The sequence below is a fragment of the Schistosoma haematobium genome, chromosome ZW (genome assembly GCF_000699445.3).
Source record: "Schistosoma haematobium chromosome ZW, whole genome shotgun sequence".
Classification (NCBI taxonomy): Eukaryota; Metazoa; Platyhelminthes; class Trematoda; order Strigeidida; family Schistosomatidae; genus Schistosoma; species Schistosoma haematobium.
The window spans coordinates 65,921,655-65,943,522 of NC_067195.1; the positions used below are offsets into that span (position 1 = coordinate 65,921,655).

At 35.6% G+C, this 21,868-nt stretch overlaps 2 protein-coding genes across 3 annotated transcripts; both read left to right on the forward strand.

The window, feature by feature from the left end:
* Positions 1 to 1,730: 1,730 nt before the first annotated feature.
* On the forward strand, positions 1,731 to 2,427 carry MS3_00004177 (uncharacterized protein; the record flags this gene model as incomplete). The annotated part of the gene is made up of 1 exon (XM_012940311.3): positions 1,731 to 2,427. The coding sequence occupies one exon, from the start codon at positions 1,731 to 1,733 to the stop codon at positions 2,250 to 2,252; it is 522 nt and encodes a 173-aa protein (XP_012795765.1). The 3' UTR covers positions 2,253 to 2,427.
* A 12,717-nt stretch (positions 2,428 to 15,144) lies between these two features.
* Positions 15,145 to 20,861, forward strand: MS3_00004178 (uncharacterized protein). 2 transcript variants are annotated; one of them, XM_012940310.3, is made up of 3 exons: positions 15,145 to 15,262; positions 17,102 to 17,251; positions 19,877 to 20,861. In XM_012940310.3, exons 1-3 carry the CDS (start codon positions 15,187 to 15,189, stop codon positions 20,092 to 20,094), a joined length of 444 nt encoding a protein of 147 aa, XP_012795764.3. In that variant the 5' UTR covers positions 15,145 to 15,186; the 3' UTR covers positions 20,095 to 20,861. The 2 variants fall into 2 exon arrangements, with proteins under 2 accessions (XP_012795764.3, XP_051072215.1); XM_051212078.1 differs by having other exon boundaries at positions 15,145 to 17,251.
* The last annotated feature ends 1,007 nt before the right edge of the window (positions 20,862 to 21,868 follow it).

The following is a 21,868-nucleotide window of genomic DNA, read 5'->3' on the forward strand; positions in this document are numbered from 1 at the left end:
TACTCACTGCCTTCTCGTTGCGGGGATGTTGTTTACGATAATGAGAGGACGAAAAGCGAATGTCCAGAACTTTAACCGGATCTCAAACCAATGGTGCACATGGGCTCCAGTATCCTGAGGGAACAAATGGCGTATGAACCAATCGTTGATCACCGGATACCATGGGACTGCATCTCCTCATGATGCTCCACTGCTTTGTGGATCAGACCTTTAGGTTAAAGGCTCGGGGTGTGGCCACCTAAGAAAGCCACCTGCTTCGGTCAGGGCACCTGGGCAGTATCACAGCCGACACACAACTATGGTGTGCGCATACATACTTGGCGCCCTCTTGTACCAATATTTATGTGTTCAAATAAATAAATACAATAAAAATGACTCGAAAAAGATGAATCCCCGAAATAAACGGCATGGAACTAAAAATCGATTGGAGGCATACATTATTTAAAGAAACTGCACTACGAGAAATAGTTCTGGTGTTAAAATTTAAGACGATTATCTGTAAGACAATTAAAAGCATACCATCGTTTCTGTAATTGATAAGAACTCATTCATATCAAAAGAATTTGAAAAATACATTCGCGTACGTAGTAACATCATCCATATACTCAGTAAAATCGTTTCTTGTAGGATGTCTTTTTAAGTAAAAAACAACGTTTCAGATTCGAATATTTAACACATGGCACAACTGTTCCATTTATTTTACTGCGTATGGTTTTGTGTTCAAAGCCAAAAAAGTTTGATACAATTGTAGGTCGGAGTATCCCAATTATTAAGTAACCTTCACGGTTGACTAGCGACTGTCACTCAAATGAGACGTTAAATATAATTCTTATGAATCGATTTTGTAGATCGACAAAGCATTATCTTAATTTTGACAATGTTTTGCTAGAACTGCTATTATGAAATCTCTTCAATACAACACTCACAATAATCATCACAAGAAAACACTGGTTCATTTAAAAAACGAAATTGGCAACAGAGGATACTTGTCGAACACACTGGAAAAAAAAACTATCTGACGAAGCCCTAACATAAACCGAGTTTGTAACCTACAATCTTTCCTTCCGTAGACTAAGAATCTCGTCACATTCAACAAGTATACTTGAAAAATATCTAATAGCATAGACTGTCAGGTCCTTCGATTCACAGGGACCAACGCTACAGTTTCGCCTTACATAAAACGTCACCACCAGAGCTTCTAACCCAGCTAAAGCCTACTATAACAACCCAAGCCAGGCAAAATAGTTTAGGAATTAATAGGTCAGTGGATGCTGATGGGCCAAGAGAGCTTGAAGCTCGTTACCAAAGTACATGACAAGAAAAATTTGATGCTTTATCCTTAGCCACCAACATATAAGCACGACACTTCAAGTTGAAAATGATAAAACAAACGCGAGAATGGAAAAGACAGAAGTCCCTCGAAGTCAAAGTGTCCTGAGAAAAAGCCCTAATCAACAGTACTCCTGTTTTCATGAAGAATACCTTATCTGAGGCGAAAATGACAATAGTTTAAGCAACCACATACTCGACACAACGACCTTGTACCAACGATCAACAAAACGATAATCATATGAGCTATTTTGTGATTGGACAATGTTCACACTGGCTTCTAATTGGATAATATGAAAATCATGTAACGTCGTGGTCAAGAAATTATTATAGGGCTCAACTGAGAAGCTAGAACGTCCGTTCTCGTCTCCGTGTGGCAATTTTGGAAAGGAGGTATAGTCATGAGCGCTTCAGTGCCCGTCCCAGTGAAGAAGCCGAAGTCGTCGAAACCTAAAATGCCGGCCAGCCACCCGCCGGTAGTCAACATGATCACGGCAGCAATTTTGGCGGTTAAGGATCGTAAGGGCAGCTCACTCGCTACCATCAAAAAATACATAGCCGCGAATTACAAGTTCGATGTTGAAAAGCAGGCAGCCCATATTCGCCGTGCTATAGTACATGGTGTTGAAAAAGGTGCTTTTATACGAGTTGGGAATAAGGGGAAGGGCGCGTCTGGCAGCTTCAAAGTAGCTGAAAAGAAAATTGTTGATGCCAAACCCAAAGTTGCTAAACCGAAAACCAAAGCTCCTTCCGCTGTTAAACCAAAATCAACTCCAAAGAAGCCTAAAGAAAAGAAGGTCACTAAACCGAAAGTCAAGACACCTAAGAAGCCAAAAGCTGCTGTAACAAAGAAGCCAGCAGCTAAAAAGCCAAAGACTCCTAAGAAGACTGTGGCTAAGAAGGTTGCTCCAAAGAAGAAGTAAAGTGGTTTGATGGTGCCTATATAGGTGCTGCTACTACGGAGAACGTGACAACGGCCCTTTTTAGGGCCAATCACCATTTGGTTTGCAACTTCCTTAGTTTATTTATCAGTACCGCAGAAGGTGTGACGTGGTATGTAATTGTCAGATGTACGGGCAATATATATATTGCTTGTGACTATGGTGTTAGTGCGTAGTTGGTTACTATGACCTAAGTCTTTATTCAACAGCCATACTTAAGCAAGGATTTATCCGTGTGGAAAGGGACTTCCTAACATTATTTACCTGAGTGCGATAAGTGCGGTTCTCTTGTGTATACAAGTGTAGGTACAGCACTAAGGACGAGGGTAGGATGAGCGATATTACAATGTGTTGCCGTTAGCAGTCGTCCATGAACTGTTCGGCTAAGCGGGACCGTAAGAACTCGAACTGACTGCAGGACGGGTACAGTGTAGGACGAATTCTACTGGTAGGTGCTCAAGAAGTTTGCTTAAACCATAAGGAAGACATTTGGGTGGGTATTTCGATACTCCATCTCATCGAACAGGAAATGATGGTCGTCGGCTAAACGACTCCGTAAGAACGATAAGGACACATCGCCTTTACATCCCTTCTGTCTACGCTCCCAATGACTGCATTCCGGATAAAGTGAAAGATGACTTTTACGGAAGGCTTTCCAAACTTCAGAAAGCTGAACGTTCAGATATTGTACTCGTAGGAGGTGACTTGAATGCCCACGTAGGTCGCTTAATCCAAACAGAAAGACATTTAGTTTGGCATATTAGTATTCCGGCACAACGAACAGATAATGGTGATCGTCCACTGCGACTATGTTCAGGCAACCGTTTAGTTTTAGCATAAAGAGACAGCGCCAAAAGTAGGTACCAGAAACAAATGAGGTCGCACATAGGCATTTCCGCGCACGATACTGACGCGGATGTTTGGAAAAATAAACGAACGGCAGTGTAAAAAGCAATGACATATTTTAGTGCTTTGAACCAAATGGTCACCAAAAGCCAGTGGCTTCCTTTGTTGATATAGCTTTTTGACAAAGTTCTGCACAACCGGCTTTTAAATGAGCTAAGAAATGTCGTAATAGGAGGCGATCTAATGACCCAGATAAAAGACTCCCTAGTTGGGCGCCAACATAGTGTGTGGATGAAGTTATTTGGCTGGGAATCTGTGCTTGGTTAAGTGCCCCAGGATACAATTTTGTAAATGACCTTCCTCGTCTCCTATCATCATCGGTCTTGCTGTGTGCTGACGATATCAAGATATGAAGAACGATGTGATGTAATGGTGATAGCTTAGAACTCCCAAATGACCTGAAGAAATTAACTCGTTGGTCTCGGTTGCCGATAAATACTTCAAAATGAGTCGTGATGCATATCGGTCATCAAGGTACAGATATATATACAATGAATAACCCTGGGCTACCTGTTGCCCAGAGACATAATGACTTAGGAGTCATCGTTAGCCAAGACTACTGCACACTGCCGTGCTATAGCCGCCAAAGGTTTTAGAGCATAATGGTCAATACGTAAGGCTTTTAGTCCTGTCGACTCTAAAACGTTTTGACTTTGTATACAGTGTTCGTACGTCATAAACAAGCGGCTAGCCCAGCTTAAAAAGACTGAGCTTTTGACAATGGTTCAGAGGACCGCAACTAAGCTAAACCCCGGAATAGCGAAGCTTCCGTATGATGCTCAGTAGGCCAAGCTAGACATTCCCGTTGACGTATCGTAGAACTAGGGGCCACTTGATTGCAGTTTTCAAGTTGCTTAGTGATGAATTTGCACCTGACATGCCCTCATTTTTCTTGTCTTCTAAAACAGAATTTACGAGGACACTCCATAAAAGTTCACAAGCCGAAGACAGATTACTTGTCAGCTGGCTATCGATTTTCCCATCGAATCAACAACGAGTGAGATTCATTACCTCAGCACGTGGTTTAGGCACCCTCCGTCGACACAAAAGAAAGCTGGATCAACTGAGAGACCACTATTGCCAGGACTAACACTGGCCATCAAGCCTCCTGTCTTTCCCAAATGGTCACCAAAAAACCAGTGGCTTCTATATCTGTTGATAATATCCAGAGATTTCTGAGGTTGGTGTTCCAGTTTTAACGGTTAGGTTGACTAATATTTTAGCCAATATCTGGGAAGTGGACGTAATCTCATCTGGCTGGTCTCAATCACTGATCGTCCCAATATATATATGAAGGGGTCAAAATCATCCTGTGACAAACATAAAGGAATTAGTTTAACCAATATAATATCTAAAATACTAGCCTCAATGATTATCAGACGCCTAACAAATATCCGTGAGCTGTAAACAAGAGAAAATCAGGCTGGCTTTAGACCTGATCGCCCCTGCATCGACCACATATTCACCGTTCGTCAGACAGGCAGGCTTATTGGCGTCCAAAAATGATAGTTTTTTTAAACTTAGAAGCTTCATTTGACTCTGTAGATCGAGAGGTTATGTGACAGTGTCTATCATTGAAAGGTGTAACTCAGAAGCACCTAGATCTTGTGAATGCTCTTTGCTCGAACACTAGCAACCCAGTCAGAGCATATAGTGAACTTTCACCTGATTTCGCAACCTCAAGTGGTGTCCGACAAGACTGCCCACTTTTTCCATATTTGTTCAACTTCATCATAGACATACTGATGGAAACAACGAACGTGTCGACTGAGTTTCGGGTATCGATTTCTTACCAGGAGGTCAAATTATCGAATTAGAATTCGCAGATGATATAGTCTTGTTTGATAAAGATGCTAATAAAGTGTACTGCGCAACAATGTCAGGATGTTTGGGATGCGTCTCTACCCCTCTAAATGTAAATTGTTGCTTTCGGACTGGCCTGCGTCAACACTTGAACTAAGGATAGGAAGTGAACTAGTTGACATCACTTATTTTGGGAGTTTCATCAGCCCTAATGAGTCGGTGTCTGACGAAATCTCAGCACGGATTCCAAAAGCTCGTCTGGATTTTGCCAACTTACTCGACCTGTGGCGAAGGCAAGATATCCACCTATCAATTAAGGCAAGAGTATACTGCGCAGCATTTCGTTCTGTTTTACTTTGCGGTCACGAAACACGGCTATTAAGGGTAGAAGACACTCGTAAGTTACTGGTATCTGGTCACAGATGTTGCTCGCATCTGCTGAGATCACCGGGTAAGTAATAGTGAGTTTAAACGAAGGGTACTTTGGAATGCTGGTATATCAGTTGATGAGGTTGTGAATCTGCATAGATTGAAACAGTTGGGCCACGTGTCACGTATGCCTGAACACCGATTACCACGTCGTGTAATGCTGACTAGTGTTGGGGATGGTTGGAAGAAAGATAGGGGTGGCTGAATCAAAATGTGGCATCAGTCTGTAAAGTCACTAACTCCTAGTCTGCGCCATGTTGGTAGATGCAGACTACTTGGTTGGGTTCTGCGCCACTATCGTAACCAGTGGTTGGAGACTCTGGATAACATGGCTGAGAATCGATCACAATGGTGTAGGTGTATACACTCTTTGTCTTCCCTTAGACTGTGAGATTAAAATTGCTTTATACCTCTATTTCTACGAACTAATTCTTTCTTTCTGTATTATATCGTCATATGAAATCTTTTGTTACTACCATTGAAGTAACTGCTTTCATGACTTTCTTGTTCATCTTGTTGTGCAACTTGGACAGACGCATGTATGTGCCTGATCCTAAGTTGTAGCTGACTAAAGGACTACGTTGAATCTGACTGAGGGTCGAAGTATTATTCCTTCTCTTTATGCTGTGGGTTGTTTGGAAAATCATGAATATTCCAAATGAGTCGTAACCCTCGGAATTCATAATCGAAATAGGCATCCCAATATGGGGGAAATTTTATCCGTTTTTCGAGAAGCCGCTATGGAAATTTTTGAGGAAATGGCACAAGATGCCCAAAATTTTGGGAAGAACCCCAAAATAGGGAGATTGGGTTTAATTTGAGAAAAAAAATCGATTTATTGCTTTTCATTAAGGTCTGCTCGATTAATCTTATGAACTTAATTTATTGGTAGGCAAACGTACTAAACTGTGTCAGCTCTTCTTAGTAGCATCATCTACTGTACCACATATCAACATGACATCTTTACTGTCAGTCAGTACTTCGCATTTTTATCAATGGTGACCTGGATCAGTGTCTTTGTTACGTCTTTATTGGCTATGAACTATCAAAAAATGTTGCTTCGAAATGTGTCACATCCTCCGGATCCACCAAACCGGTTAAAGCGCAGGACATTCGCTTCTAGTCCTTTCCATTTCGTGAACAACGCCCCCGCCACGAGAATTCACTGATTAGGACTTCCCTGGCAGTGGTTGTATGCACGTAGCCATGTAAGAGCATTTCGAGAGGGAGTGTTGACCCTTCCTGTCAGTAGAGGACTTGAATGTAAGTCTGAGGTATGTGTATCCAATTTTTCTCTCAAAAATGGTACGTGACAGTTTCATGAAAATTTATTTCAAGTTTATGATTGCGGGTCATGGACTTCATATGAATATTCAAACATAACTTCAGATTTAGATACCATATTTAAATTAACGGTATAAGCTTTCTCAATACCGATGGAAAAGAATTTATTCATATAAGATGTATGTGGAATTAAGTGTATGGTAAGTTGTTTTAAAGAAAACTAAGCAAATATATTGTTAATTCCTGACTAGTTTGTCAACAAGTGACATGAATATGTTAATTAAAATTATTTTGCACTGATAATCTTTCAGTTTCATGTGTTTGTTGTCATATTCAATATCCAGTTTTCGGTTAATCGGGTCATAATGAAGTGAAGAATAAGTCATAAAGGACGCCTTTCGATGAGAATAAACACAGTACTGTTCCTTAGCTTTCCAAGAACATATTATAGTAAGTGTAACTTAATCAACTGGTGAAAAGACCATTCCTATTGAGAATGCCACAGGTATAAAAGAAACACATGGGTCAGCAATGGGTGATTACTTCATTCTAATATGTTAACGAGTGATATAAATTTGTAATGGCAAATAGTGTAAGTGTTGATATTTCCAGACTGATCTGTAATCAATGAACTTTAAGTTTAGAAATAACAACTACAAAAATTTAGATCTATAGAGTGCGTTTTAAAGCGCACGATTTTGTTCTCATGTAGTGAAATAAAATAACAGATTGTGTTTATGAGTTTCACTTATTAGTATTCTCACTATTATAAATCTTTTTGAGGTAATTTTCGTTACAAAATGACATTAGAAGGAGAATTATTCAAACTTTTGTGGCACTAAATCTGAGTTGATTTGCATCGAATGAATGATTGCTGTCGAAATATACATGTCGTCAATCCTTGTATTTAATTATCGAGTTAACTTCCGCTAGTGAATAACGGAATTAAATAATTCAGATACGAGAATGGATTTCGAATACGTGTATTTCATAAAATCGTTGATCCAGATAAACGATTGGATTAACGAAGCGAAATTATGTGCATTTGAGAAGGCGTGTGAGCCAACTCCATTTAACCAAGTGTGAATCACTATATATAGTCAGCAAAAATAAGTTACAGACATGTGACGAGTAAGATAGGAAATGTACACACATACGCTCACATAAAAACAGTCAAAGTTAATATGTGACAAGGTCCAAATCTGGCTTTAGGAGAATGATGAGATTAGTCTATTCAGAAACTAGAATAGCCTATGTATGCAGCAGTGTATTTGTGGGTGATAATCAATGGGTCATGCTGTGTGTTCACAAACTGGAACGGAAGGTCAAAGGTTATGTCATTTTGAACGACAATTTTACAGGCGATAATGGTAATTATACAAAATGTAAGAATTGATGGAAAATGCAAAAAGTACCAAGACTAATTACAAAAACGTCTACTTTAATTATCCCCCACGAAACTACGGATTAATCAAGGATTGATTCAATCTAGTTCGGAACTTCGTGTCCGCTCATACTCACTACCACGCTTAGTTAGAGTCGGTGGTCTATGATTTCAATTTCATTCATTTTGTAGCATAAAGGAATTCTCATTTAATGTCACCGGTGTGTTATTACCTCTCGATACGTTAAGACTTAAGGGATTACTGCTTAATATATGAACTTGCTTAAATACATTTGAAAGTTGGTCATTAGTGAGGTGGATTCGTTGTGATACTGTGCTTGGATGGGATTTTCATTTTAAAAAATCTTATCGTTATTATTATAATCCATTCCCTCATTTTGTCTGTAGTCACATATTCATTTCTAGATCTGAATTTTTATTAAGAATACTGAGTCATTTGACCTTTATAAGCATTCATGACCCTAACAAATTGATGCACAGATATCTTTGCTCTGTTTTACACATGTAAAATAAGACCATACTACACGGTTGATGACTCATACTGTTAATGAGCTCTAAACTGTTTCTTTGTTCTTTGTGGTTTGACCGATAGTTGACAACTGATAAACTAACTGACCCAAGTTTTAGACAAGATAATAACAATATACACCAATGTACACTAAATGGTTCAGAGCATGTTCATATGAGCAACAACATAGATTGTAAAAAAAGAAAGACTATTCATTCGTCCAGATTATCAGTTAATATTCAGTTACATGAACATTTTTTGGCCACACCAACGACTAAGAAAAATATTTTGTGTACATCATAGTCATCAAGAGGAAAAATTAGAAAAATTTCAGTTGACTACAGACTCGACGATAATCATAAATTTCAAATAACATGTGTGTTGCTGACTAGAATTAAAAGGAGAATTCAGGGAAAAAAATTTTCTTTTTAACAAAATCACTTACTTAGGCCGTATATTCTCATCTATATTTGTTTTTGATAAACATATTGGTCTTTGGAAAGATAGGACAGATTACACCACTAAGTGATCCGAAATTTTAAAAATAAAAAGAAGGTTGCATTGTGTTATAAATTTGACATTATGTGAATTGTCTGATCGTTGTTTGATCACTGTAACTTGACGTTATGTTTGTTCTGGAAGTACTATTTGTTTGGTTAGCATTAAAATTAGTAAGGAACTAATAGTTTAGTGTTTTATTTACAAATAAGCTAGTCACAACTCACGATGATCTAAGTTGAACTATGGTATGGTATACGATCTCTAAAATACGAGCCGGTAATCAAAAGAATAACAATCTGAATTATACTGTTTTTCACATTCTTTCTTCATTTTTGTCACAGTTTGTTGAAGTAAGTTTAAAATAAGTTGCATCAAAAATATAAAAGGACATGCAAAGAAATTGGATTGATCCATAGGACGGTATTCATTTCTTTTCGAAAACCAGTTAGGTTCTCAACTGACATAGACCTTACCTTTTCCGAACCCAAGCTGTTTCCGTTATAACCAAGGTACATGTGGTAATAGTTTGTTTAACTTGACAGTATTTTACAGTTTAGTATTAATGTTCTATTAACAAAGAAAGAAGGTGTTTTTCCTATTCGTTTATTTAGTATACAGTTTCTGAAATTACTTAAGTTAGTGGGCACAACACAACTTCATGGATAGAATTCAATCAACACGGGAACCACGTAGTTATTTAGTAACTAGTCGATATTCTAAAATTACTATTTTGAACAAATCCCTATGTGATTGAAAAGATGAAATAAATTTCAACTTAGTTTTAAACATGTCGATCTTAATAACTAATCTCTGCCTGAAGACTTGACAACTTCAACTAGTTGCAATAGTACAACATAGTACTGAGAAGTTTGAATTTAGATTCTTGGGTCAATACTTATTTACTGAGTCAAAAGCAATCAACTTTGAAAAGTTCTGAGTTTTTAAATACAGATTGTACGCTGGAATTCAGTCAGATCTTTCCGATTAATTCATTCACTAGTGCTTCCCAGCCAACTGATATTTAACTGCAATACAAAGGTGAGCTCTTACATTTGATTACCTCAGTATGCGTTTATGGGATGCTTGTTCCAGATGGGGTAGAGAAATGAGATGTTCTAAGCGTATTACGTTCAACGGAGTTTATCTAAAAAACTATACGTGATTAAAAATACACATTAGTGATTTTATGGGAGATCGATAATAAAGAATCTTGTGAACATGTTTTTGTCTATTTTACATTGTTGAAGCATTCCCCATAAACACTGAAATACCAACCAGGTGAGCTAAAGAAACTTACTACATTTTTTCTCTTGCTACCGTCGTAGCCCGTAGTTTCGCTAAGCTATTGCCTGTATTTTACCTTTCTTAAACTCTTCCTTTTAACTTGTCGTATCGTTTACAAATTTATCATGTTATTTTATCCAGCCGGCTCATGTTAATTGATTCTAACTAATTGGTATGGTGTTCATAATCCACTTTTTAACAATTTCGTGTTGAGTCTATTTGTTATGTCTGCTTGTTATTATGTTTGATCAGTTGTTATTGGCGAATATTACAGTTTAAGGTTATTTGTCTGAATCGTCCAGTTGTTGACGTTACGAACTACAACTGATCAATCTTGATAATGCAATGAGAAGACGAAGTTTATCAGAATTATGTGATAAATTTGTGCAATAAATTTCGAACAATTTGATCACACATATGCTTGTTAAGACATTTTTTATATGAAAATTAAAAGGTCAACTAGACAGCTTAAAGGTAAGAAATAATGATAATAAAGTACACAAGAACGATGTGATTACCACTCTGGATAGTAAATCAGTATTACCAGGATAGGTATTGCACCAATATACCACATAATTCTGATAAACTTCGTTTTCTCATTGCATTATCGGAATTTGTCAGAGGGACTCCCTACAACTGACCAGTCTCTTTTAACATATTATGATCCTGAACAGATCACCTCGATCTTTTCATAAAGTTACAAGTACTTAAGTAAATATGGATAGCAGGAAGCAGTGGAATCTAGGAGACATATTTCATTCTGTTTAATTCCCGTCAGCTGAATGTATCTGCATCCCAATGTTCACGCTAGGAGTTTAATCCGGTGCCTTTCGCTTCGCACATTTACAGATAAATAATAAAAATCATCCGCGTTTTATAAGTTAGTGGCTATTTTGACTTAGTATCTCAATAGATAGCAAATCCTGTGTTTTAAGTGGAAGTTACTGGATTTAAGTTATGAGCATCAACACTTATATACAGATAGATATGACTGACGACCATAATGTCTAATCCTAAGAGTTTTTGTTATTACGTTGTCGACATTTAGAGCTGAGTTTTGATCTGTGTTTCTTAGCATAGACTCATTGAATTTTGTTCTGAATATCAACAACGGGATAACATAAACCTTTGTGATTAATGAAAGTAGACTGTTCAAGTATGTTGGTCGAAAGGATAGAACAAAGTTATTTAAATATATTGAGTTATTGATGTAGATTCACTTGTAGTGACCTACTTTTATCAAGAGAACGCAATTGGTTTAATGGGAACAATTATTATTATAACCAATTGTACCAGTTATTGTTTTACTGTGCTTGTTTGTTTAACTGTACTAAAGACGTCCATTATTCCCTCATTATTCTTCCGTTTACTGTGGCCTTGTACGCTCGCACGTTTGCCCATTGATTCCGCTTGTATTTCCTTTGGCACGATCTCGGTATACTTTCGATACCACTAGATCGCCAAAGAATAAATCTTGTTACAACCTTCATTCGCCTTCTGATTTTCTGGTACGCGCTCTTCTTGTAGTGGTGTTCATAGTCAAACGCAACTCGATGCTACACTACACACTAACAAGTTTCATCAGTCTGCAAATGGGGACTTACTGTGACCGCGAATCCGTTTTGATCGAATGACCACTACAACTAAAGTAGAAAGCTGTCAAAGGCAGTTACATTCTGTCTTCCTAACATTGTCGAAACACTTACTATACGTTCAGAAAAACCAGAATTATGTATACAAAAGAAACTTGCAAAACCTCTTCTTCTATCGAAGTCTTAATCTCCTGCAGTTTTTTCTTCTCTAACAGTCATCTACTTTCCTTCTATCTTATTCTCCATAGACCTTTTACACCCATCTAATTTGGTTCCATTTCCATGATCCTTCTAATTACAGTTCTTCTCAACCTCAACATGTTTTATCACTCTGGGCCTTCCATTTTAAATCATGATTTCTTTATTTATCTTCATGATGAATATTCAAGCTCCCAACATCATTATTAGTTTCCTTGTTAAAAAAAACGTTTTTGTACTTTCACTTATTTTATCTCATTGTTACCATGTCTAGGGGAATTTTATTATCACAGTTATTGAAATTATTATCATTTTGAAAAATAAGTATATGTTTGCGATTTTATGGCTTTGAAAATAAATTAACTGAAAAGAGAACTTTTCTCTGTACTAATCTTTCTTATTTTTATATCTAAGTGGGTATATTACGTCTACTTAAATGCTTTCTCACACAAAACATATTTGCTTTAAAGAAACCTCATCAAGGGGAAACTCGAGATCACAAAATAATTAGATGTGAGTTGTCAATGAACTTAAAAGATGTCAGGCTACGTTCGAAAATCGCATGGTACGGTCAAAAGGTAAAATGGGACTAATCAATTTTGTTTTACTTGTTATTAAAGTTTTCACACACATATGTGAGACCTTAACTAGTTTAGAGGGTGTTAACCCTCAAGTTAGGGTAGAGTTTAATGAGATCAAATACGATTTAATAAAAAGAGTTGTTTGATTGTAGAACTTTTTAAATAAACAATGTTATCTCTTTTAGCAACCAAACATAACAGTGCTCACCATACGTCATCCATGGACAACCAATAATTCTGAATTCAAAGAGGAGGCGAACTGATAGTATGCAATATTTTATCTTTTGATTTTTTAGGAAATAATTGCCTAACGGAAACATGTTCTCGAAAGACGGCATACATCCGCCATACAGAAGCAGCAGATGAATCATTTTTGAAGTAAAGATACACATATGTAGTAATTTCCTTAACCTATATTAATTTATCTCGTGTGATTCTAATGAGTGCTGGAATATACCACATATATAACCGAGATTTATTCAACAGAGTCATAGACTGACTGAAATAACGTAGATATTAGAGCATATTGCAATGGGATGCATTTAAATATTTATCAGGCAAGACACTTTATTTCCTTGTTTCAGTCCAACAATCCGTTCATGGACAATAGGCAAACAACTGTTCGACCAAACAGGATAAGATCTAGCCAGTGAGAATCAACTACGCATACTACACAACATTTGGACCAGAAGAATAGTTTTTTCTCCAATGACATAGAAATTATTATTTTGGTGGTCGTATAGTGGGAAATCATAATCGTATACTTCTGATTTTACCATTCATCAGATTCATCTTTTAGAGAACTTGATTATTAAGAGTTTACATAAAATTACCGCAGGATTTTTCCATATTTTACATCCTTCTGTGATAACAGGCAGTATGTTTGTTGAATAAATTATTCCTTTCTCATAACAAAAGTAGTTAACACGCATTGATTAACCGTGTACAGATTTATACATATAGAAAACACACCACTTACTAGTGATAAGTAGCACGAAATTCGGGAACAGAGTGACCCGACTATGTTCGTGCCAAAACTGAAATGGGGGAATGGTTCGAACTCATGACCTGTCAGTTGAAAGTGGAACTTCTTAAACAGTCAACCACCGCACTACTGACCTAGTAGGTATTACCCGTGTGTAGGTCTGAAAGCCACATGTTTACAGTGTTACATCAATCACGACCTACTGAGTTTTCATATTTCATTTTCTATTGACATTGAGGTTCTTTGTTTTTCTTATTCCCATTCGGCTCTTACCATGTTGCAACTAACTAAAGCAAGTATACTCATATATGAAGTCCACTTAGTAGTTCGGTTTTTGATGCTCTTTCACGGTCTGATTGATAATTAGTGGCCATTTGTGTTGACATTTCCCATCAAGAAGTATCTAGAATCGAAAAAAACAACTCTTCTTTGCTTAGTATTGAGACCCGAATGGTTTTACAGTCCAAAGTGGATGGCTTACCACATGGATTTTCAATATTCTTTAGATCATTAGTTTGTGCAAGACTACCTAACTAGCTTACCACGGTGTGTACTATTTAAAATCAATCAACTACTACGTTATCCATCATGTAATGACGAATTAAAGTTGTATTTATTGTTCGGAATATCGTAAAACACGGGTAATAATAACAACAATTAAGTGGCTCGTTCAGAAAATTCAAGTTCAATATTGTGAAGTAGGATCTCAGACATCTTTATACAACAGGATAGTCGTCCAACTGATGCCAGTTTGCAAAAAATGTCTTTAGGATGAACTAACGTCTACAGACCACTCAACCAAACATTATAATATCGATCACTTCGGGGATTTATTAATTACTGTTGATAAATGTGATCGTCATTTGTTAAAATAAATCATACCATGGAGGACTTTTGTTATGTATCGGATTTCATTTCATTACAACCATGCATTCTAGGCATATTTAAATATTAATATGATTTGGATACTGTCATAATGGTTCATTTTCACCCTTATTTCGATGATTCAGTTCATCATTCTAACTGAAGTGATATTGTTTCTTCAATCGTTGGTTCTATCTTCTGATACGACCGTCTGCTGTTGTAACTGCATTCACAATATTTAGCCCCAAATGGATATATTTATTTAAATTTTGGGGTTTTACCAACATGATTCGCTAACAAAAACGCTTTGACGCTAATTGCCGTGGTGCGATTAAATCCCGGCCTACGTATTTCAGGTCTAATTAGATTTTTGGGCTGACATTCAAGGTCACTTATTATTCCCTTGGACCTGATTCGTTAATAAGTAGGAGTGTGGTAAAACTCATCCCATTGACAAATCATCAGTTTGGTCAGTTTTACAAGATCGTACAACCTTTGGGAATAAGTTTTTTTGACGTAGTCTTGCCCTGAATACAGGATTTCATTTGGCTACAAGCAGCAATTAATGCTGTGGAAATGACTCACTATTTCGTCAGCCATCTGCCATTGGGAGTAATAGTTGTATTCTTATGTGTTTTACAACAGGAATCAGGTTAGTATTTTATTTCCTAGATGTAGTTTTACGAGTGAAAATAAACATCGCTTTATTGCAAATACACCAATAAGTTTTGTAATAAGTTCCAGCTGTAGTGATCATGGCTTAATAACAAACTGATTTAAGTGTACTGCTTTCTTTCAGTCGTAACGGACTTCCATATTTTCTTAGATTAAATTTTTCAGAATGAAGGGTTATGGCCGCGATATAACAAATAACTCAGATAAAACCCATTCATGTCAATATACTACTAATTTCCGGAGATTCCCACATTACATTTTTAGCTTTGTACCTTTAATTGTCGTGAAATTACATCATAATGTATTCTCAAAGTAATATACAGTAAATATTTTTTGGACTTCAGTCCCTTCTGTAATTGCTGTACACTTTTTCTGAATGTGAATCCGAAAAATATGATGAATTATAAGGCTAGAAACTTTCGTGAAATAAGCAAATTTCGTTTAGTTAATAAAAATATGACATTATTTTAACATAAACTCCAGGGTTCGACAAATTACAGTTGTTAAGACCTATGGTACTAGAACTACTAGAAAAAGAAAGAGGTATTGACGGAATTGCAGTTAACTGAGGACTTCTCAGAACTTTACTTTGGAATTCATATCCTGTTAGAACCTTAGCACACTCTAGTTAAGACACTATTTTAAATTATTCTTATGTAATCAGTGGATAATCATAGTTCATGTATATTACTGTTGGTTTTCTGCATTATTTTAATTTACTTAAATGGTGTTTTATGAGATGTATGTTTTTCTCAGAAAAGCTGATGTTAAATTGAGATAAGTACCTTCATCAGTAATTTTCGTTTTTTTTGTGAATAACAAACGATTGTTCGTCACTGTTGAAAAGATAGGCGATAAACTGGTTCCTGTGAAAGGTTACGACTTCCATCACGTGCGATTTCAAGTGATTTACTAGCTGAAGATTTGTATAAGTGACTTTCTGAAGACTGCATCTTTCGTATCTCCACACAATATACCCTATTTAATGAAAAGTTCTTGATATCAGGTTGAAGTCGGTTCAAACGTACTGCGCAAAAATCCGTATATGTGAGTGATTTAAATTAAATGTAAAGAGGACTAGTAGACCGTTTTTGTGTGTGAATCTTAAAATCCGAAATGCAAACTTTAGAGTACTTCTATGTAATGGTTTTAGTTAGTTCTTTTTGGGACAGAATCACTTCAGATTCGTAATCATTTACAATTACATTACCAGACATTTTACCAATAAGAGTAAATTTTATAATTCAGTGTTTCAATCTTGATCTATTCCCGTATACTTGTTCTTCAAAAGGTAAGTTTCGGTTTAGAAGTGAGTAACCTAGTAACAACTGATTATCACGGTCTTTTCCCAGACCCCATCTAATCTTAGGTGATTGAATTACCGTCACCTTTTAGGTGGTTAGGTGTCACTATTGTCGATATGGTCACATCCTCCATACAACCAGGTGTTTTCATCTAGGTGGAATGGATAATAATGCTGGGGAATTTATTCGATGATAAGTTTGAGGAAAAGAACTTTTCGAAGATTGAGTGTCATCAATTTTAAACTCCCATACTTCTAGATTAACCTATTATTGTTTTACTCATTTACATAAAAGTGTATTATTACAGGATAAACTCTGTTTTGAGGTCTCATACAACCTATTGGTTTACAGTTTAGATGAAAGTCAGTTGAAAATTTCCTGCTAGACTTAACATTTGTCACTAATTACATGCAATATTATTACAGTACAATTACTTAGTTTCAAGTTATTGACTTATGGTAATTTGTGATATGACATAAAACGTTCAAGGTAATAGATGTTTCCTTTTTCAGTCTATGGTATCCAGTGCGTGGTCTGCAATTCCTATCTTGATGGCCAGTTATGTGAACCTTGGGATCAGTTTACATTCATAACAAACTGTTCAAAGTATCCCGGAATTGATGCGTCCAAACCAATAAGCTGTCGTAAAATCGATCAAGTTGGTAAGTGAACTACTCTATGATAGGAACGTAATATCAGTACTTGTAGTATGTCGGTAGTTGATCTGTAATTTACAGTAGTCATCCAACTGGGGTCAGTTCGTGATAAAAATCTGAGTTTTAGTATTATATTTCTTGGTCATTAAATGCAAGAGGATTGACGAATATGTGATAGGAACATTACTAATTTTCTTTATGTATACTTTCCAACCGTTTTATTGGGCTTCAAAAGTTACCTAAAAGCTTGAGTTTGTTTACAATAAGATTTATTGTAAGCCCATATGACAACAATGAAACAACTTCGAGAATGAAATTCAACATTTGTTATAGTTAGCCCAGTCTTATCTCAGCTGTGATTACATAGTATTTTTTCGAAATTTGAGTTTGGTATTATATCAAGAATCAGCCTTTTTTGTTAAACGTCAGAAGAATCAAATTAATAAACCTTCAACCAGACAGTAAAGGGATTTTTAGTACGTGGTGGAAAATTAACTAGTTAGGAATAATATCCCCGCATGAAGTTTTTGGCTAATCGAAACATTTAAATTTATGCCAAGAAATGTTGATCAATTGATATCTCGTTTGAATATACGGTGTACTGTAGTTATGTGACTTGTGATGTAGATCATTGGGTTTTTGCGGATAGTCAAACAGAAATATTGAAAGTTGAGTACCATGCAGCAGTTGTTTTAGTTCTTTTGTGTTACATTAATGATCCGCAATAAGTTAGACACTATGTAAAATTCGTATGTGGCCGCTTTACATATTTTTGAGTAAAACGAAAGTACAGTTTCATCGTGTTAAAAGTTGCGAATTATTTTGAGATTGTTTGCTAACCAAGAAGTAGTTTAGTTATGATTTATCGTAATTTGCAAACATTTGTCTCGATAATCATATCTTCATTGTCCCCTCCTTTTTAGTACTATTAAAGAAAACTGAGTTTCGCTATTTTTCGTTTAGTTATTTGAAGCGTATTTTACGAACCAGTGAGAATGTTTGAAAATCAACCACTAATTTTTGAGTTTTCAGTAAAGTTACTCCTGTTAAACTAATCATAGTTTGATTTAGATTTCCATAATTTTCACATGAAATCTTGATTGGGTTTCTTAACCGGTTTTTGTACGTAAACATTTTTCTCATTATGAATTACCTGGAATTAAAACTACACTTATTTTCCGCGAAGTTAAAGTTAGTGGAACATCAACTGTGAAACAAAGTTTCGTTACGGTGGGTTTATTTTATTCAGAAACCCGATGACTTGCAAAGGTTCCGTTTTAATGAGGGTGGGGAGAGTTCGCTTTCCCCCTCGACGTGGTTTTGTACATATTGAAGGTAATAGATTGTAGTGGCTTTCGGTCTTTTATTTTATTTATATAATTATTTAGGCTAAGTAAAAATGCAGGTCGGTACTTATGACTACTCGTCTAACTTTCCGGCGTTCTGTTCGGAGTTCTGAGAAGGTAGGGATCTGTGTGACCTATTGATTGTTTGGTGACTACAGTGACGAAGAGGCTTCTTTATATTACCATAAGCAAAACTGCAGGAGTAATTGTGACCAAATACCTCTAACTGTAGGTGGATGGACATGGTTTTGTGGTTTTACTGACGTTACAGTTTTGCTAAGCTGATCTTAAGATTTTCTAGAATCCACACTTCATTGGTTGATTTGAAAAGCTGACTGCTCGAAGAACATTTTTGCAAAACTTGAAATCACAAATTATCGAATAACTATCGTGTTGCTTGAGTACTTATTGATGGTAAAAGACTCTAGTTTTTTTCAGACAGTACTCATGTTTCATGGATTTCATCATTGACGCATTAAATTTCACCTAATGTCTGTTTATAAGAGGTCAGATCAAGAAAACGTTAATTTATTACAGGCTTAATTGTAAGTTAACTTGAAGTGACCAATGTTTCTCCCATTTTATAAAACAAAGTAAATTTGATACATTAACTTTCTACATGTTCACATACTAAGTTATAAAGTAATTTATTTCTACAAATGATAGCAGAAGTTTCTAGTTACACAGATTGAAGTGTATTATTTCTGATAATAATAGTGTTCAAGCACTTCGACTGGATAATATGGTGGTTTATGTTATATTAGCATCACATTTTAACTTTAAAATAGTGAAGATACTTCGGAGATTACTTACGCCTGTGGAGGAGCACTGGCCGCCCACCAGCACTCTCCACTCAACCCTGTCCTGGGCAATCCTTTCTAGTTGCTAATCGTCCTTCTCATGTCTACTTTCTGTAGCTCTTCTAGAGTTACTGCCGGTCCCAAGCCCGGGTAGAAGAGGAGGGTTGGGCATGGGGTCAGCAACCCCATCCTGTAGAAAAAAATCTTGCAAATTCGAAGATTACTACTTAATTTTATGGCTTGATAAAGAATCCATTATATTGGTTCTAATAATGATATTCGGTCGCAAAACAGAATAGAAAGAATTGTCATTTCGTGGATTTTCAGTGCATTTGCTTTCATTTTTTTCTCAAAAAAAATAATACCGGATAAACTAGTGATTGATTTTCTAGGAAAGATGTATTTTGTTTTATTTCTTTGTAATCCATGAACAAATTCTAATTAATTGATCATATTTTTATGTAATATACATATTTTACCTTTAGTGGAACATGAAAGACGTGTAGTACGTCAATGCAGTAATGTTATCGATAATCTGGGTTGTATTGATCGTGTTGGAACCAATGATGTACGGATTCGTTATTGTCATTGCACAGAAGATCTATGCAATTCAATAACTGCAGTTAAACCACAATCATTCTATTATTTATTCTCATTATCTGCCTTAACTTTTAGCTTCATTAGATTATTAATATACACATGAAACTCTTGAATCCTATAGTATTTTTTAAAATAATAATAATTATTATTACTATAATTTATGAGTAGTTTTTCAAGTGCACATATACACAAAGAAAACGTTATTAGATTAAAAAAAAAACATGATAATACCAAAGTTAGTCTCTTTTTTACTATCATTTGTGTTTTACCACCTCTTTTATGTTCTTTTTTTCCTTTTCTATCACAATACCTTCAGATTTGTAAACATTACCATAAAAAGCGTAGATAGTAAAATAAATTAAGACATTTTATGCAAGGAATTGTTCTTCCTTTGAATTTACATTCAATTTTCATTCGTTCTTCTTATCATATAGAAAATTATTATTTATTTCGTAAGATAATTAAGTCAATGGGATGATCATTCTTTTTGAACCCATCTGTGATTATTTTAATCTTAGTATACTTTGATTTAAAAGTAGCTGATAATATAATTCAGCAGTTTTGTTTTCTAAATGGTCAGTCTTTGTTATTAGCCTATTGTCATCTCTTATGTCTATCGTTAATATCATTTTATGTAGAAAGTGAGAAAAAGACTGAATTTCGCTGTTACTAGTGTGTGTTTTGTCATAAATTATTTGATTGCTTTTTTTTCTTTTACATTCTTCTATGTATCTAGAAAACTGTAATCGTTTCACCAATTTCTTATTATTTTCATGTTTTAATTAGAAAACAGTTATATTTCATTTTAATTGTATTATGTGAATTATATGAATTTTAGATAATAAATAAAAATATTGTTTTTAAAATGAACGGGCGTTCACTTCTTGCTTTTAATCAAGCTTTCAATGATTCTGTTGGTTGGGTGAATGGTCACATTCTCACTCTAATATTTTTTTTCGAGGAAATATTAAGAAAATGTTTAGTTATCTCTAACGGTTGTTTTATCAGCTGAGTGATCTAAATTATACAACAATAAATAATTGAGTATTGACAAAGTGAAAAAAACCCAGTTCAGCTGGTGATACATTTCGTCATTGCGTTTATACAAACACGTTGAAAACAATAAGGGAATTTTCCTTTACTTAGCTTGTATCAAAATATTTTGGACTAATTTCGTTTTAATTAAGATTACTATTTATTGGAACAAATAATTACATGGTAAGGTAGTTGTTTTACGAATTAATACTAACTGAATGAAATAGTTGTTCATTTTGAGTCCAAGCGCAGTGTCCACTATCTGTTCATGTTCTAAATCGTTTTGATGTGCCTTGTAGATGTTATTCAGTATATTAATTAAAAATCAGATGAGTATTAGCATGAGAAAACAATAGAATTTAGTTTAATCAGTTTAGGTAATTAGATTTACAGTATGTATTAATTAGTCTACTAACACGTGGTTTATATTCCAACCCCGGCATCAATTTAGAAATGTAAATAGGCAAAAAGGCCGAAAACAGACAATGTTAAACCTGGCTTGAATATGTATGAGTTGAAGTCACAACAGTTTGCATAAGCACAAATAATGAAAAAAATTAACAAGACAAAAAGGAAATCAAGGTAAGCGAGATATTCTCTGTAGTGGGAAGCTAAACATAGAAGTTATAGCTTAAAAGGGATAAATGTCGAGGATGAGCAGTGTGGAATGATGCTAAGGCCGAAATATACAGTGAGAAGAAGATTGACTGTAGTTGCATCGGGTCGATTTTCTCACCTGAAGTTCCTGATGATAGATCACGACCATTATACGGGTCCTAACCAGGAAATCTACGTCCTTTTACATAGCTATAATCAGTGTTTTCATTGGTTGATACTATATC

Excerpts from the sequence above, each read along its gene's own strand:
- MS3_00004178 (XM_012940310.3), top strand. The coding sequence starts at position 15,187 with ATGACTCACTATTTCGTCAGCCATCTGCCATTGGGAGTAATAGTTGTA. Across the intron at positions 15,263-17,101 it reads TGTTTTACAACAGGAATCAG|TCTATGGTATCCAGTGCGTG; the intron begins GTTAGTATTTTA and ends TTCCTTTTTCAG. Across the intron at positions 17,252-19,876 it reads TCGTAAAATCGATCAAGTTG|TGGAACATGAAAGACGTGTA; the intron begins GTAAGTGAACTA and ends TTTTACCTTTAG.